This window comes from Carcharhinus amblyrhynchos, chromosome 27 (assembly GCF_965287045.1).
Source record: "Carcharhinus amblyrhynchos chromosome 27, sCarAmb.v2.hapA, whole genome shotgun sequence".
NCBI lineage: Eukaryota > Metazoa > Chordata > Chondrichthyes > Carcharhiniformes > Carcharhinidae > Carcharhinus > Carcharhinus amblyrhynchos.
In genome coordinates this window covers 29,811,077-29,835,212 of record NC_137350.1, presented here as the reverse complement: position 1 = coordinate 29,835,212, position 24,136 = coordinate 29,811,077, and the positions used below count along the sequence as shown (strand labels likewise).

The 24,136-nt window shown below is 46.8% G+C and overlaps 1 protein-coding gene across 1 annotated transcript; it reads right to left on the bottom strand.

The window, feature by feature from the left end:
- Positions 1-23,756, bottom strand: nr1d1 (nuclear receptor subfamily 1, group d, member 1). The gene is made up of 8 exons (XM_080213647.1): positions 23,178-23,756; positions 15,228-15,506; positions 13,465-13,553; positions 11,344-11,488; positions 9,454-10,112; positions 6,086-6,271; positions 4,073-4,283; positions 1-1,985 (listed from the first exon to the last, which is right to left on the bottom strand). Exons 1-8 carry the CDS (start codon positions 23,194-23,196, stop codon positions 1,789-1,791), a joined length of 1,785 nt encoding a protein of 594 aa, XP_080069773.1. The 5' UTR covers positions 23,197-23,756; the 3' UTR covers positions 1-1,788.
- Between the last annotated feature and the right edge of the window lie 380 nt (positions 23,757-24,136).

Genomic DNA, 24,136 nt, shown 5'->3' with positions numbered 1-24,136 from the left:
TCATTATTTTTATTTTTAGAAATTGTTAATGAATTCATCTGGATTCACATACACATCAATTATTCAACTACATTGAGACAGATGCAGTAACTCTATTTAATCGAGAGCAGGTTCTGTCCTGCTGCGACGGCCACACAGGTTTATTGTTGTTTTTAAGTTTGAAGCATTTCAGCTCCCGCACACCTCCTCTGTTGGGAGACAGTTCCACAAACGTCAGAGGGCCCTTCAATATCTCACCCCAAGTGTCCTTTCTTTGTGTGGGGGTTGGTGGTCAGTAGACTTTTCAATTTAAATATTGCGGATACCATTAAAAAAGAGTCATGCCGCGGGAGGTTTTCAGTTTCTATTCATCAGGATAGTTGCAAGAATACCAAATTTCAAAGGTTAAAAAAAGGGGAATAGGAACGGGTGCAGGCAATACATCTTTACTGAATTACAGGATAAATAGTTCCCTGGTGCATTTTCCATCGCAATCGGTGCCCGATTCTCACACAATGTAACAGGGACTTAGTAAGATTGACGGTTATAGGTAAGATAGATAAGTAGGTAGAGATGTTCAGCGCGACTTGTGGGCCGAAGGGCCTGTTTGTGCTGCAGTTTTTCTATGTTTCTATGTAAATTGTCGACCCCTTTGAAATTTGACATTCTTGCGTCTGTCCTGATAGGTGCAATACGAAAAGCTTCGACACACCTTACTTCAGTAACTCTTGAGCTCTTCGACTCAACAAAATGTCTAAAACCAACACCAGCATGCATCTCCCAACAGGTCATCCCCAACCCCCCCCCTCCGATACTCCCCCACTACACTCACCTCCCTAACCCAGGATACAGAGGCCAGTTACGGGTATCACTACCACTGCACCAGCTGACTCAGCAGACGGGAAGGGTGCAGTCTGGGGTTTTCTGCTCACTGGGTGAGGGTGTGGTTGGGGGTGGGGGGGGGGGGGGGATGGGGTGCGGACAGCTGATGTGTTGAATCTTCTGTAGATCTTAAATACGAGTAAACCACAAGCATGCAGCAACTTCCTCGCAAGCAGCTCCTGCCATTTAAAAGGCCAGCTTCGAGAGACACGCGTCGCGACTCGAGTTTGATCATCCCACTGCTTCCTGTGGAATGTCTGAAGCAGTTCTGAGGCTTCAGGCTAATCCGTGACTAGTCCACGAGACGAAACGTCGTTTGTTTGACGAAGGGAAATGAGATGGTGAGACGGGCGCTCTTCTCTGCCCCGGAAGGTGGTCGCAGGTCACCCTCTTGCCTTTGAACCTAGGTTAGGCTCGAACTTCCAAGGGTGGCGCGGCTGGCAACGCAACGGTGGTCTTCAGGTGACAGCATGGCGCTGGGACTCACTGTGGGTTCGGACACTGCAAACGTAGACCGCTAATCAGTCAAGGAGAGACTGTGGGAGGGACAACAGGTCAAAGGGCAGCGCGGATCGTTGTCTGCTCGCTGGTCAGGGTGCACAGGTCTTTGATTGCCTTTTATACAGTACTCCAAACCAGCAAGCAACCTCACAGTTAGTTCTACCATCAAGCTCAGGTATGCAGTCATATCCTCAGTCCCAAGGGACATTTTAAATATATTGATTTGTAGAACACTCCTTATAAGAATATATTACACTCCCCCCGACAGCTGGAAAATACACATATTTACAAGATGCTTTGCGACATGTCACCCCCACCGCACCCCCCCTCCCCCCCAAAACCAATGTTTGTTGAAATATAAATAAAAATTGCTTTAGAAATGTGCCGGTGTTAAGTCTGGTAGGGCCTGTGGTTTGACGGGAAGGCTCAGGGGTCTATCCGAAAGGCCAGCAGCTTTTCAGAGTGCATGTTGTTCAGGGTGCGCAGGTCCGGCAGCTTCAGGAGCAGCTTAGTAAAGCGGGTGCCCTCGTTGGGGTAGTTCTTCATCACCAGCGCCCTCAGGACTCGGATCAGCGTCTCTTGGAGCTGCTCCACCGAGTTGATGTTCTCGATTCCGGAACGATCTGTGGGTATTTAGAAATGTCACCTTGAAAACCCATCGGCAAACTCACTCCTCGGCAAACTCTTACTTTTATTATATATATATATATATAAATGGTTACCCCCACCCATCCCCACCCCCACCCCTCCCCACCCGCCTCCTCCCCGGGGCTGGGTGAGGAAATGGAGACGAACAATCCAATCCCATCCTCGCTCGAAAACTGCCGATCTTTTCGGAGAAACGACACAAAAGGGCGGGATTTTCCAGCCGCGTTCGCCCCCGAAACTGGAAAATCCCACCCGAGGTCAGCGGACCTATCCGCCCCTCCCACCCGTTACGATTTTCCCGTGGCAGGCGGAACAGGAGAGTTTGCCCCAGTGAGCAGGATCTAGAGCCCACACTCTCTCCCATCCAGGGGGGTCATCAGCAAGGGCTCAATCTGCGGCAAAACTCAGGAAATTGGGAATCTCGCTGGTCGGATCCGATTCCTGCTGTCCGTTGCCAATGGCCCACACCCACTGATATCAATACGTGAGTTAAAGCCCCCTTCCCCACCAGCAGGTTTTCATACCTTATAAATTATGCCCCTATCATGGGGACTCCCCCCACCCAACCCCCCATTGGTCAGGGGCACAGATGGCAGTATAGCCTCCGGAGAAATGGCCAAGCAATTGTCCCCAGCACTGTTCCTGGCACAGGCTGACACTACCAGGTTGACAGTGGGGTCAGTGGGGCCAGTGGGGGGGGTTGAATGTCGGTAACGACTGGAGTGGAGTAGACCACAGGTATTTGTGTAGTGGAGGGTTATCGGGACACCCTTTCAAAATGGTGCCCGATCTCAGTGGAGGCGAATCCTGGCTCAGAGGCTCTGCCTCGCCAGAATACGCCTACTCTTTGTTTTTTGGGAAGTTCAGTTGTGGGATCTGGCAGGTGGAGCCGAAGCGTTCCACACCAGTTTCCTCATCAGAATGGACACTCCGTCAAATTCTTGAAAGATTCCCACCCATTGAGCACTGAAGGAGTATTGGGGAGTTGGGGAGTTGGGCGGGGGGGGGGGGGTGGTGCGCAGGTGGGGGCGGCATGTTTGAGATTTGCATGAGGTTGCAGAGGCTGCACATCTGGCCTAGGGCGGAGTCAGGGGTAGGGGTGGGTAGACATTGGGGGGTTGGGTAGACACTGGGGACCCAGTCATGATCATCCTTCCAAGGCAGTCCAGGGAAGAGTGAACAATGCAGAGAGGGTCTCTGACAAAACAGTGGAGGTTGGAGAGAGACGGGTCAGTAACAATCGGGCAACATGAGGTGGGGGGAGTGAGGGGTGGCGGGTGGAGTTAACGCCCCCTGACATAGCCAGCTCAGAAGATCAGGCGACAGGCCTGCCAAGGACAACTAGGCTGTCAGCTGACCTGAAGGCTTTGCTGAGGCACTTGTGTAACAACAAGTGCTCTGCCACCTCTCAATGCGAGTATTCATACAACAGCGACAATCATGTCTGATGTGGAGTGTTTCAATTCGGACCTCCATTCCCATCCTCACAGACGCAAGTTAGCCACCAAACCCATCTCCACATCAAACCACTGGGTGACCACCCTCAAACTAGGGCCCGATTCCTGTTGCCACCCTGTCCTGGGTGGGGAAGCCTCAGGGGAAAGCAGCTCGACATGGCAATCAGTGCTGAAAACTAGTCAATATACTGGGTGTTAGGCCCAGCTGACAGGAACATGGCGCCTTTGTGGCAAAGTGAGCGAGTGTTAAACCTGCTAACAACAGTCGTGTTTCCTACATTTTCTAGGTTCAGCTGTACACCAGACATCAGGGAATTTCCCCATCCAGTTGTTGTTTCCAGACACTCTGACAGAGTTCCCGCTGGCACGGAACTAGATGGCAAAACATCAGTACAGGGCTTGCCTGTGGGCCCAGGGGAGTTAAGCACACCCACAGTGTGCCGCTGGGTTCCACAGATACCTGACGTTAGTCCACGTAGGTCTCAGCTGGAGGAACCAAGCAAGCCATTATGATTGGCTTCTGAGCCCATTCCACAAGTGACCAAGATTAACGACTTGCCCTTGGAGGGAGAACCTCAGCTCCCCGCCCCGACCCCAATCCTCACCTGCAGAGACGAGCACGACGGCAGTGAACAAGCCCAACTCTTCCTCGCTGAGGTGTAAGGAGCTCAGTTTTTCGCTGAAGTCGAACATGGAGTTGAGCAGGTCTCCCATCCTCATGCCTCGCAGCTCTTCGATGGAGTATGTGGTCCCGCTGATAAAAGTGACCGTCTGCTCCTTCATGTTGAACAGCGAGGCAAACCTCACCATCAGGACCTGTCGTACAAAGGGATCAAAGGAATCATACGTAAAAATGCCTTTCAGAAGGGGTTCTTTTTTCCTGCTGATAGCTAGTCAATATGCTGGGGTGGCACAATAGTTAGCATCTGCTGCCTCACAGCACCAGGAACTCGGGTTCGATTCCGGCCATGGGTGACTGTTTGTGAGGAACTTCCTCCCAGTATCTCCGTGGAATTCTTCTGGGTGCTCCGGTTTCCTCCCAAAGTCCAAAGATGTGCAGGTTAGGTGGACTGGCCATGATAAATTGATTCTTGATGTCCCAGGATGTGCAAGTTTGGGGGATTAGCAGGGTAAATACATGGAATTATAGGGCTAGGGCCTGGATAAGATGCTCTTTTGGAGGGTCAGTGCATACGATGGGCTGAATGGCTTCCTTCTGCACTGTAGTGATTCTATGAATATACACAGCAAATACACATGAAAACACAAGTTTGTCTTGCTAATGGTTCAGTGTACCAGTGAGTTACTTTGTATGTGAGAAATTGCTTCTGTCTCCTTTATATGAAAATGGGTTCTTATTTAATAATTATTTTGATCCTTGCTTTTAACTGTTTAGTCATCATTTTCTGATGCTCTGCCGTTCAGGTTTTGTCAACGGTGAGAGTGGATGGGGGACAATTCCTAAGCTTTCCTTCACCTTCATCCCCATGGGAATCTTCCTCGACTGCATCCTGGAAACTCTGCAAATGGTGATCACAATCCAGTGTGTTAACACACAGACAGCAGGGCAGAGATAGGGGCAGGAGTGAACTATGTGGCCTATTGAGCCTACTCCACTATTCAGTACAATCTGTGTGTGGGTTGGCCATGCTAGTGTTAGTGGGATTAGCAGGGTAAATGTGTGGGGTTACGGAGATAGAGCCTGGGTGGGATTGGGGTCAGTGCAGACTTGATGGGCCGAATGATCTCCTGTACTGTAGAGATTCGATTCTATGCGATGCAATTTGAATTGTTTTTGGAACAAGGAAGGAGTTGGACAAAAGGCCTTGCCTCACCCTCTCTGTGCATTAGCTTTGTTAACTTTAAGAATGGAGTTTTTTTTTTACATCTGTCTATCTCCCCCATTAATGTATTCAGGGATGGAGCTTCCACAGCCCTCAGGAAATTCCAAAGATTTACAACCCCTTTCAGTGAAAGTAATTCCTTCAAATCTCAGCCCTAAATGATTGGGCCGTTATCCTGAGACTGCGTTAGGTTCCCTGGCCAGTGGCCATAATCTCTCAGCGTCCAGTCATTCAAACCCCTTCAGAACCTGGTATGCTTCAATGAGGTCGCCTCTCATTCACCTAAACTCCAGAGAACACAGGCCCAATTTAATAAACTGGAGCATCAGGTATCACATAGACTTGAGTTACCATAGCAACACTTCTTCATAGCTGTGGCAAACCAGGCCTCAGTGATATCTGATTCAGTACTCAGGCCTTGGCAGTACAGTGCACCAACGATCACGTTTATACCGTGCGCGCCTGATACAAATTCAAGCAGCGCAGATTCAGAATGGTTCCAAATCCACAGCAGGTTAGGCTTTCATTCTACCCAAAGTAATGGATTAAAATTCCAGCGTGAATACTGAATGGATTCACCCTGCTAAATTTCTGCCATTCAATTTACTCCACCCAAGAGTACAAGCACTTAATCATGTAACAGAATGAGCGGGTTAATTAATTGTTTTGCTCTCCCACGTTTAGTAATGAACCTTGGAATTAACCCAACTTCTGGCATTTAACTTCTCACAATTGCGGATTTGCACATGTCAATCCTTTAATCCCATGATTTACCTCGAAGGTGCCAGCCTTCAGCAGGATGACCTGGTCGTGCTGGGACAGCTCCTTGAAACCCGGAATAAGTTTCGCAAACTCGACCACTTCTTTGACAGCCGGTGTGAAGCTCAAGGAGAAGTCCTCCCAGATCTGTTGTACGGAGCGATTGCCATCCACGTGCGGCTGGATGTTCATGGGGCAGGCCTGCAGAGAGAGAAATAAATGGGACTTTTCATAGAATCCCTACAGTGCACAAGGAGGCCATTTGGCCCATCAAGCCAACAACAATCCCACCTGGACTCTATCCCCTTTACCCCACATATTTACCCTCCTAATCCCCCTGACAGTAAGGGCCAACTTAGCATGGCCAATCCCCCTAACCTGCACATCTTTGGACTGTGGGAAGAAACCCACACAGACATGGGGAGAATGTGCAAACTCCACACAGATCGGAATTGAACCCAGGTCCCTGATGCTGTGAGGCAGCAGTGCAAACTACTCTGCCACCCTTTTAATTCATCTTTTATCCGCCCGTGATTGGGGTTAACTTCTGTGGATGTTTGCTCAGTGCGAGCAAGCAACTAACAGCAACAGCACCGCCTAGCTCAGGGAAGCTTTCAACAAAGTGAGCAGGACAGTAAGTGTTGTGTTTCTCGAAGCTCGGATACTCTTCCTCCAAGCTGCTTATTCCATTACTTGGTTAGTTGACAGCACAGTGTTTCTGAGGGTACTGGTTACCAATGGGAATCTGCTTGATTCAGAGAAGTGAAGTTTTTTTTAAGTTTATTTATTAGTCACAAGAAGGCTTACATTAACACAGCAATGAAGTTACTATGAAAATCCCCTAGTCGCCACACTCCAGCACTTGTTGGGGTACACTGAGAGAATTTAGCATGGCCATTGCACCTAATCAGCCTATCTTTCAAACTGTGGGAGGAAACCAGAGCATCTGAAGGAAACCCATGCAGACATGGGGAGAACATGCAGACTCCACACTGACCGTGACCCAAGCTGGGAATCGAACCTATGTTACTGGCGCTATGAAGCATCAGTGCCAACCATTGTGCCACCATGGAGTGCATGACCCCTGATCTGGTGCAAATAGCCTCCAGGGACAAGTAAACTCATTCAAGAATTATTAGTGAAATGGAGGTTGTTCTCTGTGGCAATTCCTGAAAGGGTTCTTGTGTGAACGGGCAACATAGAGAAACAACACACTCCAGAAGACTTAAGTAACAGAGGAATGACTTTCAAATGATCTTACAATCTATTTTAGATTTCAGCGTCAGTGTTTATATGATTATGCTAATCAAACTATCAAATTAACAACCACATTATGACTTTGTATTAAATGCTCTTGAATCTAACTAACTGATATTTTTAAGCTCTTCCTTCCACCCCACCCCAAAACCACATTTTGCTTCAGAGAATCAATTATCTATCTGACAAGCGTTCAAAGTTTAAAAGGGCAATTGCTCAGACAATGGCGTCAAGTTGTCACTGATGGAGCACTTGTATTTTCTACAAATTGGGCCAACTGGAATAAAGTGAAAGTGAGTGTACAAGCAAAAAAAAACTACAGCTTATTCATTAAAGGTTCAGAAATTAATGCTTTAACATTCCTTTGGTGTCCACTAAATGAAGGAAAGCTTTGACTGAGTTGAAATTAAGGATTTCCCACTTATCTTCTCTGCAGGGGGATTGTGTGTGGCACAGTTGTTAGCACTGCTGCCTCACAATGCCAGGGACCCAAGTTGGTTCCAATTCAATTGTGGAGTTTGCTCGGGTGTGTAAAACAGGCACTGAGTTGATTATAGGGGCGGCACAATGGCAAGCACAGTTGTCTCACAGCGCCAGGGACCCCGGTTCAATTCCCAGCTTGGGTCAATGTCTGTGCGGAGTTTGCACATTCTCCCAGTGTCTGCGTGGTTTTGCTCCAGTTTCCTCCCAGTCTAAAGACGTGCTGGTTAGGTACACTGTCCATGCTAAATGCTCCCTCAGTGTACCCAAACAGGCAGCAAAGTGTGGTGGCTGGGGACTTTCACAGTAACCTTGTTGCAGTGTTAATGTCAGCCTATTTGTGACACTAATAAATAAACTTTAAACTTATAAAACAAAAAAAAGTTTATCCTTTGCTTTTTCAGATAAAGAAAGCTAAAAAAAAATAAGAATTGGAATGAGTTGCCTACACACATTGTGAGGAAAACGTTATGGGGTCAAGGAATGGGAGTCTCTGGATTGCTCTACAGAGAGCTGGTATGGACTCAGTGGGGCAAATGACCTCCATCTGTACCAGAATGGCTCCTGACTAAATTCAATTTGAAACGATTTTACACCAAATAATTTAATGTAGTTGAGGGAAGGAGAGAGAACTAGGATATTTAATCAAAGCCAGACGTCTCGAGTGTTTCCAGGACAGGTGTAAAGTGTTCTGCTGACAACCTCAGGTTCCTTCTCAGATCTGCCATCCAGCACATACATAATTCTTTAGATTTTCTTTAAAAAGCAGATTAGGAGTAGGAAAATTCCAGTGGCTCAATTCAAGTGGGTTAATATCGCAGGATGATTCACTGAATATTAAATAGTTCATTGAAAAAAATAGATGCTTTCTAAGAAGGATTAATAGATATAGCGCAAATTTAAAAAGGTGGGTGCATAACATTGATCTACAAAAGGAGGACAGGCTTGTGGATTCTTCTTGTTCAATAAAACTGGTCTTAAGTTCTAACAGAGCTTCAAACTAAGAGAAGTTTTCCCGCTTTATATTGTGGTTGCTAAACTAACCATCCCCATTATTTAAGAATGTTTTGTTTTAGCACACATAGATGGCACAGTTAGCACTGCTGCCTCACAGCGCAAGGGACCTGGGTTTGAATCCTGGCTTGGGTGGCTGTGCAGAGTTTGCATGTTCTCCCCGTGTCTACATGGGTTTCCTTCAGGTGCTCCGGTTTCCTCTGACAGGCTGAAAGACATGCTGATTAGGTGCACTGGCTGTGCTAAATTCTCCCTCAGTGTATTCGAACAGGTGCCAGAATGTGGCGACTAGGGGTTTTTCACATTAACTTCATTGCAGCGTTAATGTAAGCCTACTTGTGACTAATACATAAACTTTAAACATGATTGTGTCTCCATGGGCACCTCAAGTTGGCATGTGCTTACTTTATTGATATTTTTATACGATCCCTACAGTGCAGGTGGAGGCCATTCGGCCCACCAAGTCTGCACTGCCTCTCCGACAGAGCATCCTACTCAAGCTCTATCCCCATAACCCCGCGCGTTCACTCTGCCATGTTTATTATTTACAAACATTTTAAATGGAGTTCCTACTCAAGAGAAATAGCAAATCATGTTTCACCAAATCAGGTATAAGTTGGGCAATTCCGTACCAGAATGACACTGTTTGCCCCTTTCCATGGGCAGGTCCTGCCATTGTCAGTCTCTATCTCATCGTTGGCACCGTACAAGTTTCTAGTGTGTAATTTGTGTCCATTGGTCTGATTTTGATAGTGCCCACTGATGTGCCCGTTAGTGTGAGCGTTGGAGAAGGAAGATGGGTAACATATGTTCTTCAGTCCGCCGTTATTGGCTTTGTGGAAGATGTTGTTCTCCTGATGGTAGATGGTGTTCATCCCGTTGACGTGGTACCCATTCAGGCAGCAATTGGCATTGCGGTTCATCAGTTCGATGTTGCGTCGGCAGGCTGCAGTGGTTTGCTTTAACTTGTCATGGGCATAGGTGAAGGTCTCTTTGTGTGCCCTGGAAATGGAGTAGATGACTTCTTCCATGGAGGCCTCGGTGCTGGGACAGTATAACTGCTGTGGGTTGTGTGGCTGCTGGGGGTGGAGGCTGGGGGATGACCGCTCCTGCGGTGGAGGTGCGATTGGAGCTGCCAGAGGAGGCTGGTGTTGCCAGTTTTGCTGCTGGGGCTGGATTTCGTTCTGTAGCTCTCCATTCAGCTGATTATTCACCATATTATTCATGGCACTTTGCATCTCCGCCAACATTCGCTGCTTCTCTCGCTTTGGAATGCGTCCAAAACGTACCGCTGTGTGGGGAAAAAAGGCAAAATGCTATCCTTAGTTCAACTTGTGTCTGCACCGTTCAAGACATCACACGCTTCTTAAAAATTCTTTCAGGGGATGTAGGCATCATTCACTGGGTCAATATTTATTGCCCATCCATCAGATACAGGAGCAGTATTAGGCCATTCGGCCCATCGACTCTGCTCCACCATTGGCTGATAAGTTTCTCAACCTTTTCTCCTGCTTATTGCACATAACCTTTGATCCCTTTACCAAAAAACCCATCTCTCTCTGTCTTAAATACACTCAATGGCCTGACCTCCGCAACCTTCTGTGGCAATGAATTCCATAGAGAGGAAGGTTAAGAGGTGACTTAATAGAGGCATATAAGATGATCTGAAGGCTAGATAGGGTGGACAGTGAGAGCCTTTTTCCTCAGATGGAGATGGCTAGCATGTGGGGACATAGCTTTAAATTACGGGGTGATAGATATAGGACAGATGTCAGAGACAGGTTCTTTACTCAGAGAGTAGTAAGGGTGTGGAATGCCCTGCCTGCAACAGTAGTGGACTCGCCAACCTTAAGGGCATTGAAATGGTCATTGGATAAACATATGGCTGATATTGGAATAGTGTAGGTTAGATGGGCTTTAGATTGTTGCGCTGACTTGTGAAACCAATGCCTGTACTGCGCTGTAATGTTCTATGTTCTAATAGATTCAACACTCCCTGGCTGAAGAAATTCCTCCTCATCTCTGTTCTGAAGGGCAGTCTCTTTATTCTTTAATTGCCCTTGAACTGAGTGGCTTACTGGGCCATTTCAGAGGGCATTTAAGAGTCAATCACATTGCTGTGGCTCTGGAGTCACGTGTAGGCCAGACCAGGTAAGGACAGCAGATTTCTTTCCCTAAAGGACATTAGTGAACCAGATGGGTTTTTATGGCAATCGACAATGGTGTCATGGTCATCATTAGACTTTTAATTACAGATTTTTTTTAATGTATGGGGTTATGGGAATAAGGCAGGGAAGAGGACCTGGGTAGAATAGCCTATTAGAGAATCGGTACAGGCTCAATGGACAAATAACCTCTTCTACACTGTAGGGATTCTATGAACTTGGAGGCAGTAGGTACAGGATTCTAATGGAAAGGAATGGTGTAATTAAAGTTACATTTACAAGCTAAATGCATGGCAATTCTCATCAAGGTGTTACTTTCTGATCAGTCAAACAGGAGAAGGAAAGAGAGAGACTCACCATCCCTGGACATACCAACTGCAAGACACTTCTTAAAGCGGCATTGCTGGCAGCGATTCCTGTTGATTCGCATAATGGTGCAGTTCTCATTCTTGAGGCACTTCTTGTACTGGATGTTTTGCTGAATGCTCCGTCTGAAGAAGCCCTGCAACAAGAGAAAGTGCTGTGTTACACAACGCCAACACAAACGGCACATTTAACCGACTAGGCGACAAGTGCAGCAGTGACATTTAGTAAGAAGCCTTGGTGAAGGGCCAACGCCCAAACTGCAGGAGACCAATGAGATTTGCAAGAGCAAAGGGGAAAGACAAATCATACCAAGAAGCACTGGTTAAGTGGCAGCACATTTGGTCTGTGAGGGCAATGGAAGTACCACAGCAGCCACCGTGCCCAGAGGCTCAAGCTAAAGCTCTGGGGACATGGGTCTGAATCTCACCATGGTGACTGGTAGAATGCAAATTTGATTGATAAACCTGGAATATAAAGCTATTCTTAGTAACAGTAACCAACATCACGGCACAGTGGTTAGCACTGCTGCCTCACAGTGCCAGGGGCCCAGGTTCGATTCCCAGCTTGGGTCACTATCTGTGTGAAGTCTGCATGTTCTCCCTGTGTCTGTGTAAGTTTCCACTGGGTGCTCTGGTTTCCTCCCATACTTCTAAAGACGTGCTGGTTAGCTGCATTGGCCGTGCTAAATTCTCCCTCAGTGTACCCAAACAGGCGTCTGAGTATGGCAATTAGAGGAGTTTCACAGTAACTTCATTGCAGTGTTAATGTAAGCCTTACTTGTGACAAGTAAATAAACTGAAATTGTAAATAACCCATCAGGTTCACTAACACACACATGCCATGCAAAAAAAACAATGGTTATTCATTTGTATCACTGACCTACATTAATTCCTAGTTAAGCAACATCTTGATTTTAAAATTCTCAGCCTTGTTTTCAAATCCCTTCTTGACTGTGCCCCTCCCTAGCTCTGTAATCTCTTCCAGCCACAATCCTCTGAGACAGCTACCCTTCTGGAATGTTAAGCAGTCCCTTTTTTCTACTCCATCCTTGAAGTTGCAAAGCCAATGCTCAGAGTGGACCGACCAAACCGAAATCCATTCCTTGCTTGCTCCAAAAACCAAATTCAAATTCCAATTGAATCCAATTCCCACAAGGAGACAAACAAGATCCAAGCTGACACGATAAGGCACGGCACCCCATCTTGACCAAAAGGCCGGGAAGTGACAATATCACTATTATTTGTGACCACGTCTTCAATTGTCCAGGGCTCGATCCCAAGCAATGGAATGTCCTCCCTACACCTCCTCACCGTGCTAGCTTCCTCCGAGATGCTCCTAAAATCCCACCTCTTCAACCAAGCTTATGGCCACGTGACCCATTACCTCTGTGTGGCTCACTGTCCCATTTTGTTTGATAACCGCACCCCCCACCGCCATGAAGCACCTTGGAATGTTCAATTATGTTAAAGGTGTTTCGCAAATTTAAATTGTTACTGTTGTCACACAGGCTATCTCCCACAGAAGTGATCAAACCTATCCTCGCCTCGTATGGGGAGGCAATGAACTAGTCGCTAGAGTCTTAATCCTGAAACTCAACTACTGTTTCCTGTTTGAATCCTGCCACAGCAGGATGGTGGAGTTTGAATTCAATGAAAAAAAATCTGGAATTAAGAATCTACCGATGGCCATGAAACCATCGTCAGAAAAATCCAACTGACTCACTAATGTCCTTTACGGAAGGAAATCTGCCGTCCTTATCTAGTCTGGTCTACATGTGACTCCAGATCCACAGCAATATGGGTGATACTCAACTGCTCTCTGAAATGGTCTAGCAAGCCACTCAGTTCACCATGATCTTCTCAGGGGTAAATAGGGATGAGCCAGCCAGCAACACCCACGTCCCACAAATGGAGGTAGGAGTTAAAGGTCGAGTTAATGCTAGAAATTTCTTTGGATGACACAGCTATGTCTCACGCAATGCCTCTGCTAACTGCGCCATTAGAAAACATACTGTGTACGTGTGCATCCACAGGCCATGTCTGCACGTGTGCATGCATTTACATTAGTTGCGGATGCATACTGGTATGGTCTTCTCAAGTGAGTACAACTTACCTTGCAACCTTCACAGGCATGCACTCCATAGTGGAAACCAGAGGCTACATCCCCACACACTTTACACAGCAGAATCATTCCACTGATTTCTAGATAAAAAAAAGGCGAACAAATAGAACGATGAGAGGTTTTGTCAAACCGTAAACAGCTTATTTAGAGAACTGTCAATAGCCAATGCAGTGTCAGTAAGAACTTGGGCCCACATCAAAACTGTGACTTCACTGCCCTGGTACAATGTGGAGCTTGGCCACATGGACCAAGAATGTGGGCCACGTCTGATTCCTTAGTCTGTGTTCTTAGCTGTTCTCCAGTGGACTGGTTGTTGGGTTATTACAATTGACCACCTAATTTAGAGGAAACCAGCTCTTTCATCTCCTGATTGCTACCCAGCGACCTCTATTGGGAAACGCACATGTACAAGTAAGAGACAGTTCCCATCCCTCCACAATTAACTGACAGACCAAATCTTGCAATCTAGGCTTATAACCTTTGGAATGAAATCTTGGGCAAGGTGCAGTGTGCGGCTAGCAACATTGGAAGAGCGTAAGTCAGCGTCTGCTGGCGAGATGGGAATGCAATTGAGGATAAGACAGAGATGATTTCCTGGTAAATCATTAACCGTTCTACCTCTGAAGCCCAAATATCACCATCAGATAAGGGAAATGAATTAATATTGATTCATGAGAAGTTCATTGACACTTTCATCTGCTTGTTACACATATTAATTCATCTCTCCTGCCAGGGGGATGGGCTTCCAATCAAAATTACCATCCCCACAGATGTCTGGAAGATAACTTTTCAAACTGTGGGAGCTGGAAATGCAACACCATCATCAGCTCTCCCGGCTGGCCCTTAGGGTGCCGCGTACAGTGAATCACTTTAGATAGATCCCACTGTGTTAAATAGGAGCAACACACTCTACCCCTGCCAGCAGGAAGACACAGGTAATGAATATCCAACTGGTCACCTCCTGACCCTGGACACATTTTCAAATCTTTCTCGGAGATGAGAGAAATTTGGAAACTATTGGTTTCCAAGAATATTTGAAAATTCTACTTTAAGTGGTGTATTGGGAGAGACAATGTGATAACAGGGAAGTAACTCACTTCCTCAATTGTTCTCATGACAACCCGGAGTTTTGTTTTTACAACATGCAATCAATTACAAACAATGTGCAGCATGGTGGCACAGTAGTTAGCACTGCTGCCTCGCAGCGCCAGGGACCCGGGTTCAATTCCAGCTTTGAATGGCTGCCCGTGTGGAATTTGCACGTTCTCCACGCGTCTGCGTGGGTTTCCTCCGGATGCTCCGGTTTCCTCCCACACTCCAAAGATGGGCAGGTTAGGATGTGAAGGGCCGTGCTAATTTAGTGTCCCAATGTTTTAGCTGGATAAATATGTGGGGTGACGGAGATAAGGCCTGGGTGGGATTCTCTGTCAGAGAGTCCGTGTAGACTCGTTGGGCCTCATTCTGCACTGTGGGGACTCTATGAGCACCCCCTGTAACGTGAAAGAATATCTCAAGAGCGTTTCACCAGAGAGGCTGAACAGTGGATGAAGGAGAAACTGACTGTACACCTCAAGAGGTAGGCTTCTTTTGGAGGAAAGGATCTGGGAGAGTTTCAAAAGGCCCACAAACCTCCAAAAATATATCATTCTCTATAAATGTCTGGTTATGAGTTACTTTTTGTTGGGGGAAGGTGTTGGGGCATTCACTCAATGACACCAAGCAGAAGGAGGAAAGAAACACTAGGGATCGCTTACTGGTGATGCCAGAGTTACTTTTTGAGGTGGAAACGGTGCTTCCGTCATCTGTGGAGAGCTTCAGGTTGCTGAAGGGCCCAGTGGTCGGGCAATCCTCTCCGGATCCTGACGAGTTACTTCTGTAGTGTTTGCCATCCGGGCAGCCAGAGCTGTTGGGTGACGGAGGTAACGGGGAACATGACTGGGACACGGACTGGAAACTACTGTTGGAGTTATCACTGTACAACAGTACTGGACTCGAAGAGGTACTGTTTGGTCCAATGTAGGTGATCACTCCACCTGCAACAGGAAGGACAGGAAGATAAACATACACAGCAGAGTCTGAGGTTTTAAAACCACGACAGTACTCGCCCAGCGATTTAACTTTAATACTCAGACAAAAGAAAATCTGCCAGATTTCATTCCCTAGCAATCAAATGAGGGCCACATCAGGCTCATCTGTGATGTCTCCAGTTACTGAATAGCCTTCTACCACTCACCTGTAAAGATTCACATATATTGTACTTAGTACTGTTGTGGCTTTGTTCACAAGATTCAACATTAGCCCTGCTTACACTATTAAACTGCCTCCCTTAACACCATTAAAGTGTGAGGGGAACCGATGGCTTAATGTTATTATCGCTAGACTATCCAGAAAACCAGCTAATGCTCTGGGGACCCGGGTTCGAATCCCGCCACGGCAGATGGTGGAATTTGAATTCAATAAAAAATCTGGAATTAAGAATCTGCTGATGACCGTGAATTTCATCGTTGACTGTCAGAAAAACCCCACCTGATTCACCCTTAGGGAAGGAACTCTGCCATCCTTACTTGGTCTGGCCTACCTGTGACTCCAGAGCCACACCAATGTGATTGACTCCCAGCTGCCCTCTGAAATGGCCGAGCAAGCCACTCAAAGGCAACTAGGGGTGGGCAATAAATGCTGGCCCAGCCAGCGGCGTCCATGTCCCACGAATGAGTTTAAAAAAAATGAAGTACCTTAGTAAGGTTATAAAACTGAACGTAAAAGGCTGGGGGCCAGAAGTTGCTGCTCTGGGACTTGAACATGATTAGCTGATTGCACGGTGGCACAGTGGTTAGCACCGCTGCCTCACAGCGCTAGGGTCCCAGGTTCGATTCCCGGCTCGGGTCGCTGTCTGTGTGGAGTTACACATTCTCCCTATGTCTGTGTTGGTTTCCTCCCACAGCCCAATGATGTGTGGGTTAGGTGGATTGGCCATGTTAAATTGCCCCTTGGTGCCAGGAGGACCAGTTAGGATAAATGCATGAGGATAGGGGCTGGGTGGAGTTGCGGTTGTACAGACTTGATGGGCCAAAGGGCCTCCTTCTGCACTGTAGGATTCTGAGACGCATAAAACACTAAGGCACCAAATCATGGCCCATGTGGGCAAGAGGTCACAGAGTGCCCAGGGCCTCCCACTGAGGAGTCAACACCCCCAGGGGACGGGAGGACAAACAAAAGTAGGCCAGAGGAAAATTGAAAATTGCAACAGACCTCCATTCATTGAAGAAAGGGCAGGGACAGTGAAACTTGCCCCCAGGAAAAACAGCACAGAACAAGAATCTGCACGAATACTCCCTTCATTGAATGGGAGTGCTTTGGCAATCAAACAAACCGTGGTATCGAGTTTACAGCTTTTGTTTTGAAGCCAACCTAAGCAAAAAAGTGCCAGACTGAAATATCAGAATGTCCTTGTTACAGTCATCTCAGCGCACACAGTGACTGCCCTGACATTATTCTGCCTAAACTGAAGAAAAGTAAAAAAAAATCAGTATTGACTCAGACCAACAGCAGATACTGGAAATCTGAAAACAAAAACAGGAAAAGCTGCAGTTATTTAGCAGGTCAGGTAACATCTGACAAACAGAAAATCAGTAAATTCACATTTGGAGACCCGACCTGCCCGCAGATGCTGCCTGACCTGCTTAATGTTTTCGGTTGACTGTGGCAGGGTTTTACCAACACCCGCCCCCACGCTCCCCCCCTCCCCCCCCAACCATTGTAAAGTTCTGCTCGTCTCTCTCATTACTGCAACGTTCCAGCCTATTATAGCTCAGGAATCCTGTGACAGAGCTGGAGTTTTTTTTTAATATTATGCTTGGCAGTGCCAAGTCTCACATGTTTACAGTTCCACCATTGGGATTGCTGCCAACTGTTTGAGGCTCATTTGGTGCAAAACAGAATTGCAGCAAAAACACTTTTATAGGGCAGGCCATAAAAACTGGGTTTGGCTGCACGCTTGGGTACTTGAGGTTTGTGCAACGCTCAGCCCATCTGCTGCTGAAGCACCTCGTCCATTGCCTTTGTTATTTCCCCAATTAATCCCATGCTCCCCTGGTCGTGTATGCACCCTCCCCAAACCTGAACCCATCCTCACTGCATTCAGACTCTCACTACATCCCGTTCATCCATCATAGCTGTGACCTACATTGGTTCCCTGTCTGGCAACACCTCCATTTTTAAATTCTTGTTGTTGTCTCCATATCCATCAGTAGCCTCTTGCATTCCTATCTCTGTAACTTCCTCCAGCCTTACACTGCTTTGCAATTCTAGCCCCCTTGAACAGCCCCGATGTTCAGCATCGGCTCCTGAGCCGCCTAATCCCTTAAACTCTAGCATTCCCTCCCTAAACCACCCACCTCTCTTTCCGCCTCTGAGGCATTCAGAATCCCTACAGAGGCCAATCAGCCCATCGAGACTGCACCGACCACAATCCCATCCAGGCCCTACTGCCACTAATCTCACTAAGGGGCAATTTAGTATGGCCCACGGGCCTAACCCACACATCTTTCAGACTGTGGGAGGAAACCTGAGCACCCGGAGGAATCCCACAGAGACATGGGGAGAATGCGCAAACCCCACACAGACAGTTACCCAAGGCTGGAATTGAACCTGGCTCCCTGGCGCTGTGAGACAGCAGTGCTAACCTCTGTGCCACCCCTTAAGAACTACCTCTGACTAAGCTTTTGGTCAGATTTAATATTCTCATGTGTCACTTGGTGCCAAATGTTGTTTAATAACCAGTTGCTACACTAAAAGGCACTATATAAATATATATAATATATAAGTCGTTGTCTGTACGGTGTTGACTGTCAAATGTCTTCTTTTGACATCACAGAGTCCCTACAATGTAGAAGTGGCCATTCAGTCCATCGAGTCTGCACTGACTCTCAGACAGAGTATCGTACCCAGGCCCTGCCCCCTGCTTTATCCCTGTAACCCCACACACATTTTCCATGGCTAATGGAACAATTTAGCATGGCCAATCCACCTAACCCACACATCTTTGGACATGGGATGCAGTGGTTAATTAGAAGCATTACAGAAGGTCCTCATCAAGAGTTCAGCATGGTGGCACGGTGGTTAGCATTGCTGCCTCACAGCACCAGGGACCCAGGTTCGATTCCCGGCTTGGGTCACTGTCTGTGCGGAGTCTGCACCTTCTGTCTATGTCTATGTGGATTTCCACCGGGTGCTCCGGTTTCCTTTCACAGTCCAAAGATGGTTAGGTGGAATGGCCATGCTGATTGACCTTTAGTGTCCCAAGATGTGTGGGTTAGATGGATTGGCCATGGTAAATGGATGGAGTTACGGGGATAGGGTGGCGGGAGAGCCCTGGTAAAATACTGTGACAGTCAATGCAGACTCAATGGGCTGAATGGCCTCTTCTGCACTTCAGGGATTCTATAATAATGATCTTGGACAATACCAATCCCATGCTTTACAGTTGGGGCCATAGCACAATAGTGTGCATTACACTAATTTGTCAACAGTGCTCAAAGGTTATGAGACAGTTAGTGTTATAGTCGAACAGTGAGGACAGCTATTCGACCCCTGCTACTCTGGATGCTAATCTCATGCTGGACTTAAATACTATTGCACCTTTATAGACATTTCAATATGGTCATTATTAATGTCCTTTTAAATGTATTGAAGGATCTCTGAGTGCAACATGACCTAGGCAGACTGCCTGAATATTATTGCATTGTGACAGCCATTTTGAAATATTTGCAATGTTTTTCAGGTATTTTACAAAGTATATTTTTACAAAAAATAAATGTTGTGCTGGATGATGGTTACAGAGATTCAAACAGCTCTCTCTACTTTGTCTGCATAGTCACTTGAAGGCGAGCTTAACTGGGAGTGTCAGTCAGCGATTCAACCACATGGGACATCACTGTCAAGGTCAATCCCAATCTTAATCCAGTTGTACTATTCCTGCTAGCGGGTCCACTGCATAAGAGAGATTTTCATCCTCTGAAATCAACTGCTCCTCAAACTCAGCATCCCTACAGTGCAGAAGGAAGCCATTCATTCCATCGGATCTGTGCCGATTGACTCTTTGACAGAATATCTTACCCCTTAAACTCTAGGATTCCCTCCCTAAACCACCCCCCCCACCCACACACACACACACACACACACAAACACCCACACACATTTACCACAGCTAATCCATCTAACCTGCACATCTTGCGACAGCTTAGGTTGGTTGGCCACACTAAATTGACTCTGGTGTCAGGGGGATTAGCAGGGTAAATGTGTGGGGTTATGGGAATAGGGATCTGGGTGGGACTATGGTCAGTGCAGATTTGATGGGCCAAATGGCCTTCTTCTGCACCATAGGGAGTCTATGCAATGTTAAGGGGCAATTTAGCACGGCCAATTCATCTAACCTGCACATCTTTGGACTGTGGGAGGAAACTGGAGCACCCGGAGGAAACCCATGCAGACACCGAGACAACGTGCAAACTCCACACAGTTCATCCAAGGTCAGAATCTAACCTGTGTCCCCGGCACTGCGAGGCAGCAATGCTAACCACTGTGCCACCCATGTTGTTGCTTCATTGTAACCTGTACGACATGGCAATTCATAATGCAGCAACAGAGTGGTAAACAGTGGAACTCGAATATCCCTATCACTGGGTGTCCTTTACTCAGTGACCCAAAAGTCCATTGGAGTCTAATAGAGTGATGCCTCAGTGTAATGTCGCAATCAAAAATGTTTTGGATTGAATGTCAAAATAATTAAATGTGAAGCCTGGAAAAAAGGGCGAGGGGGGGGGGGGCAAAATATTGGGATCACACCCTTGGGGGAGGGTACACATTAAAACGAAACTGGTGCTGCCCCAAAGCCCCCTTCTTGTGTTTAGTTTCATTTCAATTTCTGTTCCTCAGTCAGCCCGGCGCATTACAAACACACACACAAAAAGAGCAAACAAACATCATAGCGCTCGCTCTCCAGCACCCAGTGAATGAAGGTTATTCCTGAGGCAGGAGGATATTAATAGCATTTGTGTGGGGGTTGAGTCACCGGGCTGATCCACGTGTTGGCCGCAACTCGCGTGTCTCAGCAACGGGACCACCCCGCCTCCGGAATGCACGTGTTGGGCGAATGAAAGAGGGGAGGAGGAGGAGGGAGGGCAATGAGAGCTGGGTCACCTCCTGTTGACAGATGTTGCTAAAACAGCCATCACGTGTACTCCTCCAGGAAATGTACGTGTGTGTCATTTCAAACTGGAGATAAGGGGAGGCTCTCTCTCTCTCTCTCCCTCTCTTATCCAAAAATCTGAACTCCATCCGCCTTCCCAAGCAAGGAAGACACAACAAAATATATATTTCTGTGCAGCCAGATTCTGGGAGGGTCGAGAGTTAGCCCAGTGCAGGGGTATTGGAACCACCCGCACCTCATCTCCCATCCCTTAGAGAGAGACAGACAGAGGGAGAGACAGAGAGGGAGCGAGACAGACAGAAAGAGAGAGAGACAGACAGACAGAGATAGACAGAGAGAGAGAGACAGAAAGACAGAGAGAAACAGAGAGAGACAGAGGAAGACAGACAGAGAGGGAGACAGACAGAGAGGGAGAGAGAGACAGACAGACAACAGAAAGACAGAGAGAGACTGCGAGAGAGAGAGACAGACAGACATAGAGAGAAAGACAAGGAATGACAGTGAACCCAGTACAAAAGTTGGAACCGCCAGCGCCCCATCTCCCCATCATTGACCTATTTTTTTAAACACCAGCGCTGTTTCCATCCCAACAGATCATCCAAGTCACCCCCACCGCTACCACCGCGGGGCGTAGACAGGCATCCCAACCGAGACAAGGCTGAGCCTCAGCACCCAGCCTGGAAAATAACACCGTGGAAGGCACATTCCCCGCCTCCTGACCTGGATTACTGCTGCATCACCGGCTGTTTCCAGCCCACCTCTCCCAGCCACACGGTTAACTGTGTGGGTGCCGGCCGCTCACTGCTCTGCATTGGACTCGCAAACACGTCCCTGATGTGCTCGAAATACCTGCGTCCAGTGGCACCGCACTGGACCATTTCCCGTCTCCTACAACACACCTGCCATGGTAAAACATGCTGCTTTTCTGCATCTCAATGAACCCCAAGACAAAATAGGAAGTGTTTTTTTTCTCTTTAAACCGCACATTCAAAGAAACATTGAGGCTTTTTTTCACAGGAATTTTGCATTATTTTTCCCACACCCCCTCCCCCTCAAGAAAATGACATGTCTGTTTTCTCAATGAAACTCATCCAAAGGCATCAGATAACTGATAGCACCTTTCTGTGGAAGGATCATTTAGATCCGAAACGTTAACTCCTCGTTTTTTGTCCTCTCTCTCCACCGTTGCTGCCAGAGCTCTGAGTTAATCCAGCATTTTGTTTGTATTTATTCCAGCATCCCCCTTACCTAAGTGGGGGCGGGGGGGGCGGAAACCCCCTGAGCTTTCCTTGTTTTCGGGGAGTAAGGAAATATGAATTATAAAATAGATTTATTATTTAAAAATTACCTACCCCAGTGGGTTTACTAATTGAATTCTACTTAAGTCTGAACCTTCTTACGTGCAAACTCATTCAGAAATCTAATGCCTCGAATTAATTTATTAAAAAGATATGCTGTGGAGAATATAAATTCATTTCCTCCATGCTACAAGTTTATTTGACCAAGTGCAACCCAAAGTGGCTTCTTTGACCTTATCTTGGTATCCAATATGTACCATTAACCTCAAACTTGGAGCAAATGTATCTTTTCAAGGAGTGAGGAGGAGAGCAGTTCTGTGTGTCCCCCCTCTTCTCTCCAGTTGGACATTACGTCAGTATCTGGTCAGACTGAATCCAGCTCACCACCCTGCTGTATAAAATTGTGCGATTGAATGGGCGGCAATAGAGGAGGAGCAACACACACACAGGGTACACATGGCTAGGGAACAATGTCCATGTGAGTTTCTGCAAAATAACTTGCACCTCACTCAGACTGTGACCTACTTTATGGGGACTTGTGGAAAAAAAAACCACACAGTCCCATCCCAGTGACACCGGCCCTTTAAAAAAAACACACACAGCATCAATCAACAGCACAGCTCAACATAAGGGAGAAAGTGGACCAACGGTACAGGAAAGATACACCATAGTACAATAATATCCCAGTAATACTAACACAGAAACGTCAGTCAGACACAAATTACTCTGCGAAGTATAAAAATGCAAAGCATCTATTAATAGCCGATCTTGAATTCTGTCCAGTTAGCTCATAAATACGTGCACAGCCCAACCGTTTTAAGTAATAATTGTCATGAGAGAAAAAATATTGGACGAGATAGTACTGATCTAGGCCAACACAACTCGTAACGTTTGCACAGAAGACATCCAGGAATTATAACCATTGAGAACACCGTTTAAACTACAACGAACTGAAAATATCAATCCCTGCCTGACCCCAGTCATTTATTTATAAACACAGATCAGGTTATCTTATCGGGTACAAGTGCCCAGTTTAACAACATGTTGTTAAAAACACATACACTGCAATTGCTTGTGTCAAAATTTGTGTTTTGAAAAAGCATTTCCAATAGATACCCTTATTTCAGGAGCAGGAGTTAAATATATTTAACACACAAAGTATTTTTATCTGCATAAGAAAAGGGGTTCTTTTTCCATACCTGTGTTGTTCGAGTCCATAGCTGTCTCCCCTCAGGATTTTTGCTTCCTCCTACTGACCAAACTATTTCTAACCGACGTCCAAACTGCTGGACAATTTGCCAGCAGCGTTTTGGTTTTGGCTGTTGGGTCTTGGGAAGGAGTTGTTGAGTTGCTGTTTTTGAGTTCCTGCTTATCAATGCAGTTTCTCTCTCTCTCTCTTTGCACAGTTCCTACCGAAGGTGCTGAAATCCTGCTACAAGGGACAATCTCGCAGCCCAGTGGCTGTTTAAGACAACCTTCGCCGGTTGGCCTCTTGTCAAATCTTTCCCCCCCCCCCAACGAACGGGGCACAAGGAAGAGGGTTCAGCTCAGACAGAGATCCACTTCCCAGGGTCGGTCCTCTAAAATAATAATTTTAAAAAAACACACACACACAAACTCTGCCCTGCAGCACGGGAAGAGGGTGCCCTCTGTCAATCCCCTCCAACAGGGCAGCCCAACTACCGGTTTCTGCTGCAACAAATGTGCACTAGCACAACAGGAAGAGTTACTTACAGCCAGAGCCACACTGCAGTGAAACAGGCCGAGCTAGCAGATGAGACAAGCTCTCTGATTGGTGCCACTTATTGTTTCCAATACTTTGATTGAAACCCAGAGAGCAGGAAGAGTATAGAGTGCTGTGATTGGCTAATCTTTAGCTTTCATCCAATAGTTATGTATGCTCAGTGGCATTAGTGTATCTGAAGTAAAGATAAATATTCAACCTCAATATGCCCAATCTTTTTACTATTTATGCATTAGTGTCATTACTTTAACGCTGCAATGAAGTTACTGTGAAAATCCCCTAGTCGCCACACACTCTGGGCACCTGTTCGGGTACACTGAGGGAGAATTTAGCCCGGCCACTGCATCTAATCAGCACGTTTTTCGGGAGGAAACCGGAGCACCTGGAGGAAACCCATGTAGACACAGAGGGAAT

Bases quoted from the DNA above. Each gene is read 5' to 3' on its own strand.
- nr1d1 (XM_080213647.1), bottom strand. The intron at 13,554-15,227 runs GTAAGCGATCCC...TTTTTTATCTAG, and splicing joins AAGTAACTCTGGCATCACCA to AAATCAGTGGAATGATTCTG. The intron at 1,986-4,072 runs GTGAGGATTGGG...AAATACCCACAG, and splicing joins CGTCGTGCTCGTCTCTGCAG to ATCGTTCCGGAATCGAGAAC.